Below are 16460 nucleotides of genomic sequence, written 5' to 3' on the forward strand. Positions count from 1 at the left end.
CCATGTGATGAGAAGCCCTGGGCAGGGGTCCACATAGTGAGGGGAATCCTCCTGCCAACAGCCATGTGAGTTAGAAGTGAATCCTTCAGACCCAGTCATGCCTCAGAAGACTACAGTGTTGGTTGACACATGGTTCCTCTGGTGAGAAACTCCAAGTCAGAACCATCTAGCTAAGCTGCTTCCTGATTCCTGACCCATAGAAACAGAAAAACAAGAAATTTTTGTTATCCTAAGCCACTGAGTTGGAAGCAATCTGTTACACAGGTAACTAATACAGGACCCTTTGAGGAACTGTGTCAACACACCTCAGAAACCTTCTATCAAAGACTGGGAAGCTGAGGCAATTATCCACAAAACTCCAATTCCAGAGTGGGCACTGCAAGTGGGATGCTGTCAACATGTCAAAGCAAACACAGAAGAAATCATAGGTGGTCTGAAAGTATGTGAAGTTGGCGTACCAGTAAGAACCTGCTAAAGGACTTCAGGAGGACACCACCTTTAACTTTCCTAGGACAGAAAAAGGTTTGATGCAACATCAAGCTCTCCTTAGGAGACTTCTCTTTATTCCCTGGGTTAGTCTTTCAAAATTTGCAGCTTATCTCACAGAAGCATTAACCTAGCCAGAACTGGAATTTTTAAGACTTTGTTTTTCTGATTAAAAAAGTAATCTCTGTGATTAAAATATATTTGAAGATACAAAAATACCCAAAGAAGAAAATTTTAAAACATCAAAACAAATGCACTATTCACAGACTACCATTGTTAAATTTTGAAGCCATTTAGTATGCTGTAAAAATTCATACATATTTTATTGAAATCATTTTAGTTATAGTTTATAGATGCTTTAATCACTAAAAAATATACTAAGAGCAATTTTTAACATGAAGCAATAACTAAATCTTAAACACATCATTGGGCTTCCCGGGTGGCTCAGACAGTAAAGAATCCACCTGCAATGTGAGAGACTCGGGTTCAATCCCTGGGTTTGGAAGATTCCCTGGAGGAGGGCATGGCAACCCACTCCAGTATTCTTGCCTTGGAGAATCCCCATGGACAGGGGAACCTGGCAGGCTACAGTCCACGAGGGCTGCAAATAGTCGGACACGACTGAGCAACTAAGCACACACAAACACGGCATACATGAAAAATAATAAATGTTAATCAGGTTTATTAACATTAATAAATGTTAATCTGATTTCAATTTCAATTATGTTTTCCGAAATGAGGAAGTTCTGAGCAAGTTAGGGCGTGGCATCACTTATTTAAGCAACACTAATAAATCCCATGCCCTGACCACGACGGAGGCACTGCTGAGTGCAGGCTAAAATAACCTTCTAATTTTGCTTTTCAATCTCTGTTAGGATTTTCTTTTATTAAAAAAAAGAATGAGCTGAGCCAGTGGGTCGGCGTTCCCTCTTCAGCTGCTGAGCCATGAGTGGTGTTGTACTCATTCCATACTCACTGTTTGCTCTGATGCCCCCTAATAGCCTCTTCTGTGGGGGTAGGCACATCCAACCCCAAAGCAGTTTTCCTGAATTCAGTGCTGGCTTCTGCTAGAAACAGGTTTTTGGGAATAAAAATGCGTTCTGCTCCTTCACTAATCTAGAAGAGAGAATGAATGCAGAAAGGTTTAGTTGTTTAATACACAAAAGAAATATGGTTTAGGATCTAACATAGATCTAACATAGATTAACAAAGAGTTCACATGCCCCTCTCAACCCTCAAGGACCTAATCAATCAACACCAATGCGCTGCGTGTATGAGGAGCTGCTGACTTGTCTACCTAACCTGGGAAACAGGATGGCAACTGTAAAGGTCATTTGGACCCATCTAGTCCTGACATCGGAGAAGGCAATGGCACCCCACTCCAGTACTCTTGCCTGGAAAATCCCATGGAAGGAGGAGCCTGGTAGGCTGCAGTCCATGAGGTTGCTAAGAGTCAGACACGACTGAGCTACTTTACTTTCACTTTTCACTTTCATGCATTGGAGAAGGAAATGGCAACCCACTCCAGTGTTCTTGCCTGGAGAATCCAAGGGACGGGGGAGCCTGGTAAGAGGCCGTCTATGGTGTCACACAGAGTTGGACACCACTGAAGTGACTTAGCAGCAGCAGCAGCAGCAGTTCTGACATCTGTCTTATCAATACCTTAAGCAATTATGCATAAGGAATATAAAAGGGTTAGTTAAGAAAATATACACTCCTATGGGACAAGCCATACACAGTTTGTATATAAGACAGGTAGTTATATCATAATTTGTAGGTGGCATGGAGTGTGGGTCTGATGTTAACCATTATTCTTCCCTCAGTAGGACGGACTGTTTTGTGCTTCTGTTCTGGGCCTAGTCCAGATCTTTCTCTTCATCTATTGAATCAGATTCTACTCCTCTGCCCTTGATTACACTTCTATGTACACTTCTACATTCTAGATGGGTCCCTATGTGCCAGGGATAGAGCTGTGAATAAGAGACTGATCACTTTCTCATATTGGGCTTCAATCTCTCTGCAATTATTCAAAAATTTTGTCACAAAGTTCAACGGGGTTATTTCTTTCAGTTTTACAGTTTTTGCTCTTTTTAAAATTGCTATTACCGAATGCCAATGTATCAGAAATTCAGTTCAGTTCAGTTGCTCAGTTGTGTCCGACCCTCCGCGACCCCACGAATCACAGCACGCCAGGCCTCCCTGTCCATCACCAACTCCCGGAGTTCACTCAAACTCATGTCCACAGAGTCGGTGATGCCATCCAGACATCTCATTCTCTGTCGTCCCCTTCTCCTCCCGCCCCCAACCTTTCCCAGCATCAGAGTCATTTCCAGTGAGTCAACTCGTTCAGAAATTAGGGCCTCTTAAATACAAAGTATTGCAGTTTCAGCTTTAGCATCAGTCCTTCTAATGAACACCCAGGATTGATCTCCTTTAGAATGGACTAGTTGGATCTCCTTGCAGTCCAAGGGACTCTCAAGAGTCTTCTCCAGCACCACAGTTCAAAAGCATCAATTCTTCGGCGCTCAGCTTTCTTCATAGTCCAACTCTCACATCCATACATGATCACTGGTAAAACCATAAGCTTGACTAGACGGACCTTGTTTGGCAAAGTAATGTCTCTGCTTTTTAATATATTAAAAGACTCTGATGCTGGGAAAGGTTGGGGGCAGGAGGAGAAGGGGACGACAGAGAATGAGATGTCTGGATGGCATCACCGACTCTGTGGACATGAGTTTGACTGAACTGAACTGAGGGTAACCAAATTCATAGAAACAGAAAGTAGAATGGTGGTTGCCAGGGTTCAGGGGACGGAGAAAATCAGTTCAGTTCAGTTCAGTCACTCAGTCGTGTCCGACTCTCCACGACGCCATGAATCACAGCACGCCAGGCCTCCCTGTCCATCACCAACTCCCGGAGTACACTCAAACTCATGTCCACAGAGTCGGTAATGCCATCCAGCCATCTCATTCTCCGTCGTCCCCTTCTCCTCCCGCCCCCAACCCTTCCCAGCATCAGAGTCTTTTCCAGTGAGTCAACTCGTCGCATGAGGTGGCCAAAGTATTGCAGTTTCAGCTTTAGCATCAGTCCCTCCAATGAACATCCAGGATTGATCTCCTTTAGAATGGACTGGTTGGATCTCCTTGCAGTATAAGGGACTCTCAAGAGTCTTCTCCAACACCACAGTTCAAAAGAATCGATTCTTCGGCGATCAGCTTTCTTCACAGTGCAACTCTCACATCCATACATGACCATGGGAAAAACCATTGCCTTGACTAGACGGACCTTGGTTGGCAAAGTAATGTCTCTGCTTTTTAACATACTATCAAGGTTGGTCATAACTTTCCTTCCAAGGAGTAAGCGTCTTTTAATTTCATGGCTGCAATCAGCATCTTCAGTGATTTTGGAGCCCAAAAAAACAAAGTCTGACACTGTTTCCACTGTTTTTCCATCTATTTCCCATGAAGTGATGGGACCAGATGCCATGATCTTTGTTTTCTGAATGTTGAGCTTCAAACCAACCTTTTCCCTCTCCTCTTTCACTTTCATCAAGAGGCTTTTGAGTTCCTCTTCACTTTCTGCCATTAGGGTAGTGTCATCTGCATATCTGAGGTTATTGATATTTCTCCCAGCAATCTTTTTAATAGGTACAGAGTTTCAGTTTTACAAAATAAAAAAGTACTAGAGATTGGTTGTACAACAACATGAACATATTTAATACAACTGAACAGTACCCTCATACAGGCTAAGATGGTAAGTTTTATGTTAAGTGTATTTCACCATGATTTTAAAATATATTGATATACTGATGATCCTTAAGAGATTAAAAACTGCATTATAGGGATGTAGAACAATGGTCATCATATAAAAAATGTTTTAAAACATTTAAAGTGTGAGCAGTTTTTTTTTCTTATTTTGCTTTTTCATGGAGGGAGTGGTTTCTAGTCAAAAAAGTTATTCTATACTATATCTCCACTTGACACTAAATTAAATTAAACTGGTATATACTTTAGGGACTTCCCAGGTGCTCAGTGGTAAAATATCTACCTGAAATGCAGGAGATCCAGGTTCAATCCCTGGGTGGGGAAGATCCCCTGGAGAAGAAAATGGCAACTCACTCTAGTATTCTTGTCTGGAGAATTCCATGGACAGAGGAGCCTGACAGGCTACACAGTCTGTGGAATAGCAAAGTCGGACATGACTGAGGACTCATGCATGCACACAGTATATACTTTCAGAACATTAAGAAGGGAATTAGAGTCATCTGTTGCAATCCAAGGAGACCTGTCCACACGGCAAGCAATGCCGAGTTTCCACTGAGTCAGAGATCTCCGTTGTGTTCTTGTGCACTGCCTTTTGGAACTCAAGTAAAGGCCCTTTCATTTTGGGTGAAATTTTTCTTGGTTGATTGGACCCAGGCTGGTCTTTGGAAAGAGATGAAGCCCTGAGCCTCTGGGGTGGGAGCACTGACTTCAAGACCCTAGACAACCGGAGAACTAACCCTAGGGAGTATCAAATAGTGAGAACTCACAAAAAGGAAACCACTTGAATACAAGACCCAGCATCACCCAACCACTAGTAGCACCCCGTGAAAGACGCCTCATTTAAACAACAAACAAAATAAAAATACAAACCCAATCATCAGCAGACAGGATTACCACCTCACTCAGCCTTGCCCATCAGAGGAAAAACAAACAAACAAACAAACAAAAACTCAGCACAAATATCAACCTATACAAAGGTTACACAAACCACTGCACAAACCTTTAGTTCAGTTAGTTCAGTCACTCAGTCGTGTCCGACTCTTTGCGACCCCATGAATCACAGCATGCCAGGCCTCCCTGTCCATCACCAACTCCCGGAGTTCACCCAAACTCATGTCCATCGAGTCGGTGATGCCATCCAGCCATCTCATTCTCGGTCGTCCCCGTCTCCTCCCACCCCCAATCCCTCCCAGCATCCGAGTCTTCTCCAGTGAGTCAACCTGTTGCATGAGGTGGCCAAAGTATTGCAGTTTCAGCCTTAGCATCAGACCTTCCAATGAACACCCAGGACTGATCTCCTTTAGAATGGACTGGTTGGATCTCCTTGCAGTATAAGGGACTCTCAAGAGTCTTCTCCAGCCCCACAGTTCAAAAGCATCAATTCTTCGGCGATCAACTTTCTTCACAGTACAAACCTTAGGAGGGCAGAAACTAAAAGGAAGAAAGAATTCAACCTTGAAGCCTGGGAAAAGAAGACCTCAAACACAATAAGTTAAAAAAATAATAATGAAAAGGTAGAGAAACACTACAGACATGAAGGAACAAACTAGAAACACAGGGCAGGCGCGGGAGACGCCCGGCTCCGGCAGCGCAGGCACAGACGCGGGAGACGCCCGGCTCTGGCGGCGCAGAGGCGGGAGACGCCCGGCTCCGGCGCTACCGACCACGTGCAGAATTGTGGCTGAGATGAGCTACCCCGCGCCCAGGGTTAGGGCGGTGGCCGAGAGGAGCTGTACCACGTTCAGGAGGCGGTGGCTGCTTGGGCACCGGAGGGCCGAGAGGAGCTGATCTACATTCAAAGCAGGAGGCGCGGCCTTGAGGAGATACCCCTCCTCCAAGGTAAGGTACAGCGGCTGCGCCTTGCTGGAGCAGCTGGGAAGAGATACTCCACGACCAAGTGGAATATAAGAATCCAGTGTTCTGGGGAGGAAGAAACAAGATGGCGGAGGGATAAGACGGCGAGACCACTCTCTCCCCCACAAATTCATCAAAAGAACATTTGAACGCGGAGTAAAGTGCACAAAACAACTTCTGAATACTGGCAGAGGACATCAGGCTCCCAGAAAAGCAGCCCATTGTCTTCTAAAGGAGAGAGAAGAAATCCAGCTCCACCCACCAGAACACCGACACATGCTTCCCTAACCAGGGAACCCGGACAAGTCACCCGTCCAACCCCACACACAGCGAAGAAACTACGTAATAAAGAGAACTCCACAAACTGCAAGAAGAGGGAAAGGCCACCCCAAGCAAAGCAATATAAGCAAGATGAAGACGCAGAGAAATACCCAGCAAGTAAAGGAACAAGATAATTGCCCACCAACACAAACAAAAGAAGAAGATATAGGGAATTTACCTGATAAAGAATTTCAAATTTTGATGGTGAAAATGATTCAAAATCTTGAAAGCAAAATGGAGTTACAGATAAATAACCTGGAGAAAAGGATTGAGAAGATGGAAGAAAGATTTAATAAGGACTTAGAAGAAATAAAAAAGAGTCAATATACAATGAATAATGCAATAGATGAGATCAGAAACACTCTGGAGAGAACAAACAGTAGAATAACAGAGGCAGAAGACAGGATAAGCGAACTAGAAGATAGAATTATAGAAATAAATGAAACAGAGAGGAAAAAAGAAAAACGAATTAAAAGAAATGAGGACAATATTAGAGACCTCTGGGACAATGTTAAACGCTCCAACATTCGAATCATAGGAGTCCCAGAAGAAGAAGACAAAAAGAAAGACCATGAGAGAATACTTGAGGAGATAATAGTTGAAAACTTCCCTAAAATGGGGAAAGAAATAATCACCCAAGTCCAAGAAACCCAGAGAGTCCCCAACAGGATAAACCCAAGGCGAAATACTCCAAGACACATATTAATCAAATTAACAAAGATCAAACACAAAGAACAAATCTTAAAAGCAGCAAGGGAAAAGCAGCAAATAACACATAAGGGGATTCCCATAAGGATAACAGCTGATCTTTCAACAGAAACTCTTCAGGCCAGAAGGGAGTGGCAAGACATACTTAAAGTGATGAAAGAAAATACCCTACAGCCCAGATTACTATACCCAGCAAGGATCTCATTCAAATATGAAGGAGAAATCAAAAGCTTTACAGACAAGCAAAAGCTGAGGGAATTCAGCATCACCAAACCAGCTCTCCAACAAATGCTAAAGGATCTTCTCTAGACAGGAAACACAGAAAGAGTGTATAAACTTGAACCCAAAGCAATAAAGAAAATGGCTACGGGATCGTACTTATCAATAATTACCTTAAACGTAAATGGGTTGAAATTTTCTAAAAGGCTCAGAAACAATTCTCATAGCCATCAATAGTTCAGTGTTGAGTTCATGAATAGTTTTTAAAGTTTGGGACAAACTGTAGTATTTGCTATTTGAAGTACTATTTGTAATTGGCATAATACGATGTAACATTGGTCTTCATTTCCATCTTAAAACGCCTAAAAATGCCTAACAGGTTTTTAGATTTGTGAATTTTAGTTGAAATGTATTTTACGATGTTACTAAACCTGCAGAAATATTGAAATATTTCAGAGAACTTATTCACTGTACATTTAATTTATTTTATTTATAAAAGTTATGAACTGTAGAAAGTTTTACTTGTTGGGTCAAATGCTTGTTGCTTCAAATGCTTGTTGCATTTGAAGTGCTAGTTACAAGAAAATCAAATACCTTCAATGTATAAATGCTATTAAGTTTTTAAAGGACTCTGGAGTATAAGTAAGTTTGTTTAAAGAAATTTAGTCTGTTCAACTTGAAAAAAATAAATAAATAAAATTGGAAAAAAAAAAACAAACTAGAAACACAGAAGTCCAAATAAATGAATAGGAAATAGGCAAACTACCTGAAAAATAATTCAGAACGATAGTAAAGATGGTCAAAAACCTTGAAAACAAACTGGAGAAAATGCAAGAATCAATTAACAAAGACCTAGAAGAATTAAAGAATAAACATACAGAGACAAACAACACAATTATTGAAATTAAAAATACTCTAGAAGGAATCAATAGCAGAATATCTGAAGCAGAACGAATCAGTGAGCTGGAAAATAAAATGGTGGCAATAACTTCTGAAGAGCAGAATAAAGTAAAAAGAATGAAAAGAATTGAGGATAGTCTCAGACCTCTGGGACAATATCAAACACACCAACATTTGAATTACAGGGGTCCCAGAAGAAGAAGAGAAAAGAACGGTATGAGAAAATTTTTGAAGAGATTATAGTTGAACATTTCCCCAGCATGGAAAAGGGAATAGTCAGTGAAGTCCAAGAGGCACAAAGAGTAACATACAGGATAAACCCAAGGAGAAACATGCCAAGACACGTACTAATCAAGCTAACAAAGACTAAACACAAAGAAAGAATACTAAAAGCAGCAAGGGAGAAGCAACAAGTAATATACAAGGGAAACCCCATATGCTTGACCGCTGATCTTTCAGCAGAAACTCTGCAGGCCAGAAGGGAATGGTAGGATATGTTTAAAGTATTGAAAGGGAAAAATCTACAACCAAGATTACTGTACCCAGCAAGGATCTCATTCAGAATTGATGGAGAAATAAAAAGCTTTTCAGACAAGCAAAAGTTAAGAGGATTCAGTACCACCAAACCAGCTTTACAACAAACATTAAAGGAACTTATATAGTCAAGAAATACAATAGAAGAAAAAAGATCAAAATCAAGCCCAAACAATTAAGAAAATGGCAATAGGAACATATATATCAATAATTACTTTGAATGTAAGTGGATTAAATGTTTCAACCAAAAGACACAGACTGGGTAAATGGATACAAAACAAGACCCATATATATGGTGTCTACAAGAAACACACTTCAGACCTAAAGACACATACAGACTGAAAGTGAGAGGATGGAAAGATATATTCCATGCAAATAGAAGCAAAAGAAAGCTGGAGTAGCAATCTCATATCAGACAAAATCGACCTTAACATAAAGAAGATTACAAGAGATAAGGAAGGACACTACATAATGATCAAGGGATCAATCCACAAGGAAGACATAACAATTGTAAATATCTATGCACCCAACATAGGAGCACCTCAATACATAAGACAAACACTAACAGACATAAAAAGAGAAATTCACAGGAACACAATAATAGTAGGAGACTTTAACACCCTACTTATATCAATGGACAGATCATCAAAACAAAAAATTAATAAGGAAACACAAGTCTTAAATGATACATGAGATGGATCTTATTGATATCTTCAGGACATTCCATCCATATGCAGAAGAATACACCTTCTTCTCAAGTGCACATGGAACATTCTCCAGGATAGACCACATCTTGGGTCACAAATCAAACCTCAGTAAATTTAAGAAAATTGAAATTATATCAAGCATCTTCTCTGACCACAAAGCTATGAGACTAGATATCAATTACAAGAAAAAAACTGTAAAAAACACAAACACATGGAGATTAAACAATAAATTTCTAAATAACAAACAGGTTACTGAAGAAATCAAAAGGGAAATCAAAAAATGTCTAGAAACAAATGACAATGAAAACATGACAACTCAAAACCTATGGGATGCAGCAAAATCAGTTCTAAGAGGGATGTTGATAGCAACACAATTCTACGTCAAGAAACAAGAAAAACATTGAATAGACAACCTAACCTCACATCTAAAACAACTGGAAAAAGAAGAACAAAAAAACCCCAAAATTGGAAGGAAAGAAATCATAAATATCTGAGCAGAAATAAATGAAAAAGAAATGAAAGAAACAATAGTAAAGATTAATAAAACTAAAAGCTGGTTCTTTGAGAAGATAAAATTGACACACCTTTAGCCAGACTCATAAAGAAAAAAGAGAGAAGAATCAACAAAATTAGAAGTGAAAAAGGAGATGTTACAACAGACAATGTAGAAATATAAAGGATTATAAGAGACTGTTATGAAAAACTATATGGCAATAAAATGGATAACCTGGAAGATTTCTTCAGATCTGGACAGGCTATCCAGGAAGAAATAGAAATTATGAACAACCCAAGTACAAGCACTGAAATTGAAGCTGTGATCAAAAATCTCTCAAAATACAAAAGCCCCAGACTGGATGGTTTCACAGGAGAGTTCTATCAAACATTTAGAGAAGAGCTAATATTTATTCTTTTAAGACTCTTTCAAAAAATTGCAGAGGAAGGAACACTTCAAAACTCATTCTACAAGGCCACCATCACCCTGACACCAAAACCAGACAAAGACAACACACAAAAATAAAAACTACAGGCCAATATCATTGATGAACATAGATGCAAAAATCCTCAACAAAATTTTAGCAAACAGAATTCAGCAACACATCAAAAAGCTCATACACCTTGCTCAAGTTGGGTTTATTCCCGGAATGCAAAGATTCTTCAATACATGCAAATCAATCAATGTGATACACTATATTAACAAATTGAAAGATAAAAACCATATGATAATCTCAACAGGTGCAGAAAAAGCCTTTGACAAAATTCAGCACCCATTTATGATTAAAATTCTTCCAAAAAATGGGCATAGAAGGAACGTACCTCAACATAGTAAAGGCCATATATGATAAGCCTAGAGCAAACATGATTCTCAAGGGTGAAAAACTGAAAGCATTCCCCCTAAGATCAGGAACAAAATAAGAGTGTCCACTTTCACCACTATTATTCAACATAGTTCTGGAAGTCCTAGCTAAAGCGATCAGAGAAGAAAAAGAAATAAAAGGAATTCAGATTGGAAAAGAAGAAGTAAAGCTCTCATGTTTGCAGATGACATAATACTGTACATAGAAAACCCTAAAGATAGTATCAGAAAATACTAGAGCTAATCAGTGAATTTATCAAGGTTGCAGGATACAAAATCAATACACAGAAATCACTTGCTTTTCTATATACTAACAATGAAATATCAGAAAGAAACTTTAAGGAATCAATCCCATTCACCATTGCAACAAAAAGAATTAAATATCTAGGAATAAATTTACCTAAGGAGTCAAAAGAATGGTACACAGCCATGAAACTAAAAGATGCTTACTCCTTGGAAGGAAAGTTATGACCAACCTAGATAGTATATTAAAAAGAAGAGACATTACTTTGCCAACAAAGGTCCGTCTAGTCAAGGCTATGATTTTTCCCATGGTCATGTATGGATGTGAGAGTTGGACTGTGAAGAAAGCTAAGCGCTGAAGAATTGATGCTTTTGAACTGTGGTGCTGGAGAAGACTCTTGAGAGTCCCTTGGACTGCAAGGAGATCCAACCAGTCCATTCTAAAGGAGATCAATCCTGGGTGTTCATTGGAAGGCTTGATGCTAAAGCTGAAACTGTAATACTTTGGCCACCTCATGCGACGAGTTGACTCACTGGAAAAGACTCTGATGCTGGGAGGGATTGGGGGTGGGAGGAGAAGGGGACAACAGAGAGTGAGATGGCTGGATGGCATCACCGACTCTCTGGACAGTTTGAGTGAACTCCGGGAGTAGGTGATGGACAGGGAGGCCTGGCATGCTGTGATTCATGGGGTCGCAAAGAGTCGGACACGATTGAGTGACTGAACTGAACTGAACTGAAAGAAAGAAATCAAAGATGATATAAACAGATGGAGAGATATTCCATGTTCTGGGTAGAAGGAATCAATATTGTGAAAATGACTATACTACCAAATGCAGTTTACAGATTCAATGCAACCCCTATCAAATTACCAATGGCATTTTTCACAGGACTACAACAAAAAATTTAACAATTCATATGGAAACACAAAAGACCCAGAATAGCCAAAGCAGTCTTGAGAAAGAAGAATGGAGCTGGAGGACTCAACCTTCCTGAGTTCAGATTATACTACAAAGCTACAGTCATCAAGACAGTATGGTACTAACACAGAAACAGAAATATAGACCAACAGAACAAGATAGAAAGCCCAGAAATAAACCCATGAACCTATGGGTACCTTATTTTTGACAAAGGAGGCAAGAATATACAATGAGGCAAAGACAGCCTCTTCAATAAATGGTACTGGGAAAACTGGACAGCTACATGTAAAAGGATGAAATTAGAACACTTCCTAATACCATACACAAAGATAAACTCAAAACGGATGAAAGACTTAAATGTAAGACCAGAAACTATAAAACTCTTAGAGGAAAACATAGGAAGAACACTCAATGACATAAATCAGGAAAATGGTACTGAAAAACGTATTTACAGGGCAGCAATGGAGAAACAGACATAGAGAACAGACTTACGGACACGGGGAGAGAGGAGAGAGTGAGACATATGGAAAGAGTAACATGGAAACTTACATTACCATATGTAAAATAGATAGCCAATGGGAATTTGCTGTAGGGCTCAGGAAACTCAAACAGGGGCTTTGTATCAACCTAGAGGGGTGGGATGCGGTGGGAGATGGGAGGGAGGTTCAAAAGGAAGGGATATATGTATTACCTATGACTGATTGATGTTGAGGTTTGACAGAAAACAACAACATTCTGTAAAGTAATTATCCTTCAATAAAAAAATAAACTTAGAAGGGAATCAACTGAGTTTATTACTTTAAATCAAATAGTAGTTTAAAATAAGCAGAAATACCACAAACTCTTTGTGCTTTTACAATCACTCAAAAATAAAATCAAGAACAGAAACTAGGAGGACAATATTCAATGAAGTTGCTGTACAGATTATATATATTACAAGGCAAACCAACCTGTTATATAGGTCAAGCTCATTTTCTTTGATGAGCTATCATGATGCAGGATTTGCCTAGTAAGTCTGTGTAGGTCTGCCCAGCTGCTATGCTTTTAGCAGGATAGTCAGAGTAGAATTACTTTCAACTCATTAACATGATGGTTTTCAAACCTGTGAATAAGAATCACCTGGAGAATTTGTGAAACCTGCAGATCTCTGAGGACTACCTGCTTCTATCAGATTCTGATTGAGCAGGTCTGGGGTGAGGCCAAGGAATGTGTATTTTAGCCACACACTGGAAGGCATGGGGGTGGGAGAGATTCTGATGCTTGAGGTTCACAGAACATACTTTGAGATAAACAACACTGCAAATGATTAAGTAAAAAAAAACCTCATGAAGCTTGAATGTCCAGTTGATTCTAATTGGGAGATTCTTTTTAACAACAGCTGCTCAGTCGTGTCATTTAGTCACTCAGTCGTGTCCTTTTTTTAAACAACAAAAGGAAACTTTGTACCTTGTAATGTTTGTCCTTTGAACACCATCGCACCCAAGCTGACCACAAGCCACAGGTCAGACTGGAAGTCCAAGAAGGCTGTGACTATGACATGAAGAGATGCCCAGCAGCAGATGTGCTCCCCATCACTTCTTCAAGTGGAAATTTTTTCTCTGTTCACCCCAAATTCACAACAGATCATTTTAGAAGATTTAAATTAGCTTGGGGATGCCTACTGGTGCCCTCTGAAGGGTAACCAAAGGAGACTGAGGAAAGCAGACAGGCCTGTTAATGAATTTCAGAGGTAGAAGTGGATGCTTAGGGGGTCTACGGAGAAGGCAACGGCAAGCCACTCCAGTACTCTTGCCTAGAAAATCCCATGGATGGAGGAGCCTGGTAGGCTGCAGTCCATGGGGTCACTAAGGGTCGGACACGACTGAGCGACTTCACTTTCACTTTTCACTTTCACACATTGGAGAAGGAAATGGCAACCCACTCCAGTGTTCTTGCCTGGAGAATCCCAGGGAAGGGGGAGCCTGGTGGGCTTCCGTCTATGGGATCACACAGAGTCGGACACGACTGAAGTGACTTAGCAGCAGCAGCAGCAGCAGGGGGTCTAACCTTCCAGATTACAGAGGAAGAAACTGGTAGGAATAATAAATAAAAATACAAGCAACTTCTGAAAACCACTTTAGTGGGGTTTCCCTGGACTCTACATCAGATGATAGTCTTACTCCTTTTAATTCCTACTATAATGATGGATTGCTATCCTTCCATATTACAATTATATATAAGAACAAACCAATTAAATGCATTTTTCTATTGCTTGAATGGCAAAATAAATTCTGACAAGGAGACAGCAAGCCATCTGGGATCTGGCAGTCTGCCTTATAATTATGCTATTTAAATTTTTTAATCTGACCTCTTTTTACATGTCTCCACTGGTCATGAATAATGACAGAGATGCAAATTTACTAAAATTTTACATCTTATGGAAATAAACCTGGTAAATCAACAAAACACTGACAAGTACTGTCACATTTAAAGAAAACGCAATGATCATTTTGCCAATAAAATATAAAACTTGTTTTAGTTGGTTCTAGGTTTTTATAGTGTATCTCTCAGAGCAAAAAAAAAACAACTGAAATAGTTAGTAGTGATTTGATAAATAACTAGCAAATTAGTGATAGATTAATAAGAGTGTGACATGGGAAGAAGAGAAGGAGTCATTTTATATAGTCAGTGTCAGAGGACAAGGAAGTAAAATCTATGCTATTTACTGCAACTGAATAATAACATCACAGTGAAAATGGCATAAGTACCAGCAAAGTGAGAAATTCACTCCTAGTCTCAAGGTCAGGTGCTTCTTGTAAGCCACCTCATACCCTTTTGTGAAATAAACCAAAGCATAAACAAATGCATGCCCTCACACACACATCCATACACATACATATACTTTTCTCTCTCACTTCCCTATCATTTATTCAATTCATTCAGCAAATATTTATCGAGTGCCTATCAAGTGCCTTGTGGAGCTGATAATCCAGACAGAGGAAGACAGACAAAGAGCATGACAGCCAACAGATATACAAGATAATTTCAGAAAGTTGTAAGAGCTCTGAAAAGTTTGATAAAGACATGTGAGAGAGAAGGTTGGGAAGAGGTAATGGGCAAAGGCAATGGCACTCCACTCCAGTACTCTTGCCTGGAAAATCCCATGGACGGAGGAGCCTGGTAGGGTGCAGTCCATGGGGTCGCTAAGAGTCGGACACGAACGAGCAACTTCATTTTCACTTTTCACTTTCATGCATTGGAGAAGGAAATGGCAACCCACTCCAATGTTCTTGCCTGGAGAATCCCAGGGACGGGGGAGCCTGGTGTGCTGCCATCTATGCAGTTGCCCAGAGTCGGGCACGACTGAAGCGACGTAGCAGTAGCTGCAGCAGCAACAGCATGTTGATGGGAAAGCCTCTCTAAAAAAGTGCTTCATAAACCTGAGCAATGAGAGCAAAGGGCCTGGGAAGTTCATCTGGGCAAACAGTGTAGTGGTTAGTTGGGACGTAGAAATAAGTTTCCACTGAGCACAGTGAATGAGCCAAGAGATTGGGGGATGAAAAGAGCAAAGGTCAGCATGGGAGACAGCTGTCAGATCGCACTGAGCTTTAGGGATTATTCTGATACTGCATATGCAATAAGGACCAGAGCTTGGGTCTTTCAATTTATAGCTCAAGGTCTCCTTGTTCTCCCTCTAACACTGCTTCAGTGGGGAGGGAACATGGGAGGTAATAGCCACTCACCCAAACAGAACACAGGCCAGCCCAGCTCTTGAAGCCTTGGGAGAGGTGACTATGCCCTATCTCTCATTCTGATTTCCTGAATGTGGTTCCCTCCTGGGGTTTTCTTGCTTTGATTTCTATCACTTTCCTCTTGTCCAAGTCCCTGAAGTATGGTATTTCTCAAAACACTCCTGTCCTTGTCTGAGATGAACAAATATTTTTAAAGGAGAAATTTAGTAAATGTGGAAGTGGAAAATGATTTTCAAAGGAGAGGTTTCTAAACACAAGATTCATTAATTCACATACTATCCAGCTTCAGTGGACTGGTGTGCATGCGTGCTCAGTCACTCAATTATGTCTGACTCCTTGCCACTCTATGGACTATAGCCCACCAGGCTCCTCTGTCCATGGGATTTTCCATACTGGAGTGGGTTGCTATTTCCTACTCCAGGAGATCTTTCCAACCCAGGGATCAAACCCACGTCTCCTCTGTCTCCTACATTGGCAGGTAGATTCTTTACCACTGAGCCACCTGGGAAGCCCATTATCCTCAAATATCTTGCTCTGTATTTTTCTGACCCTAGTCCCACCTGTCATCCAGCATCAAGTCCTGAGGGGTCCTTCCTATTTCCAGATCCTGGGAGACAGTCTACCTATTCACTGTGTGTCATTCTGAGACAACGTCTAAAAAGAATTTAAATTACACTCAGTTTAACAAGGAAGACTCTTTCTGGTATATAAGAGAAGAT

General features: G+C 40.4%; 1 protein-coding gene across 7 annotated transcripts in view; it reads right to left on the reverse strand.

Moving 5' to 3' along the window:
* Window positions 1-16460, reverse strand: part of NMU (neuromedin U) — a 183202-nt gene that overhangs the window by 78578 nt on the left and 88164 nt on the right. For all 7 annotated transcript variants that reach the window (XM_088836061.1, XM_088836058.1, XM_088836060.1 and 4 more), the window contains one exon: window positions 1463-1602. In XM_088836061.1, coding sequence (XP_088692187.1) covers window positions 1463-1511 — 49 coding nt within the window. In that variant the 5' untranslated portion in view covers window positions 1512-1602. The remainder of the gene's footprint in view (window positions 1-1462; window positions 1603-16460) is intronic.

Source organism: Moschus berezovskii, chromosome 5, assembly GCF_049115385.1.
Source record: "Moschus berezovskii isolate FMDL1 chromosome 5, NW_MosBer_1.0, whole genome shotgun sequence".
In the NCBI taxonomy this organism is placed as follows: domain Eukaryota; kingdom Metazoa; phylum Chordata; class Mammalia; order Artiodactyla; family Moschidae; genus Moschus; species Moschus berezovskii.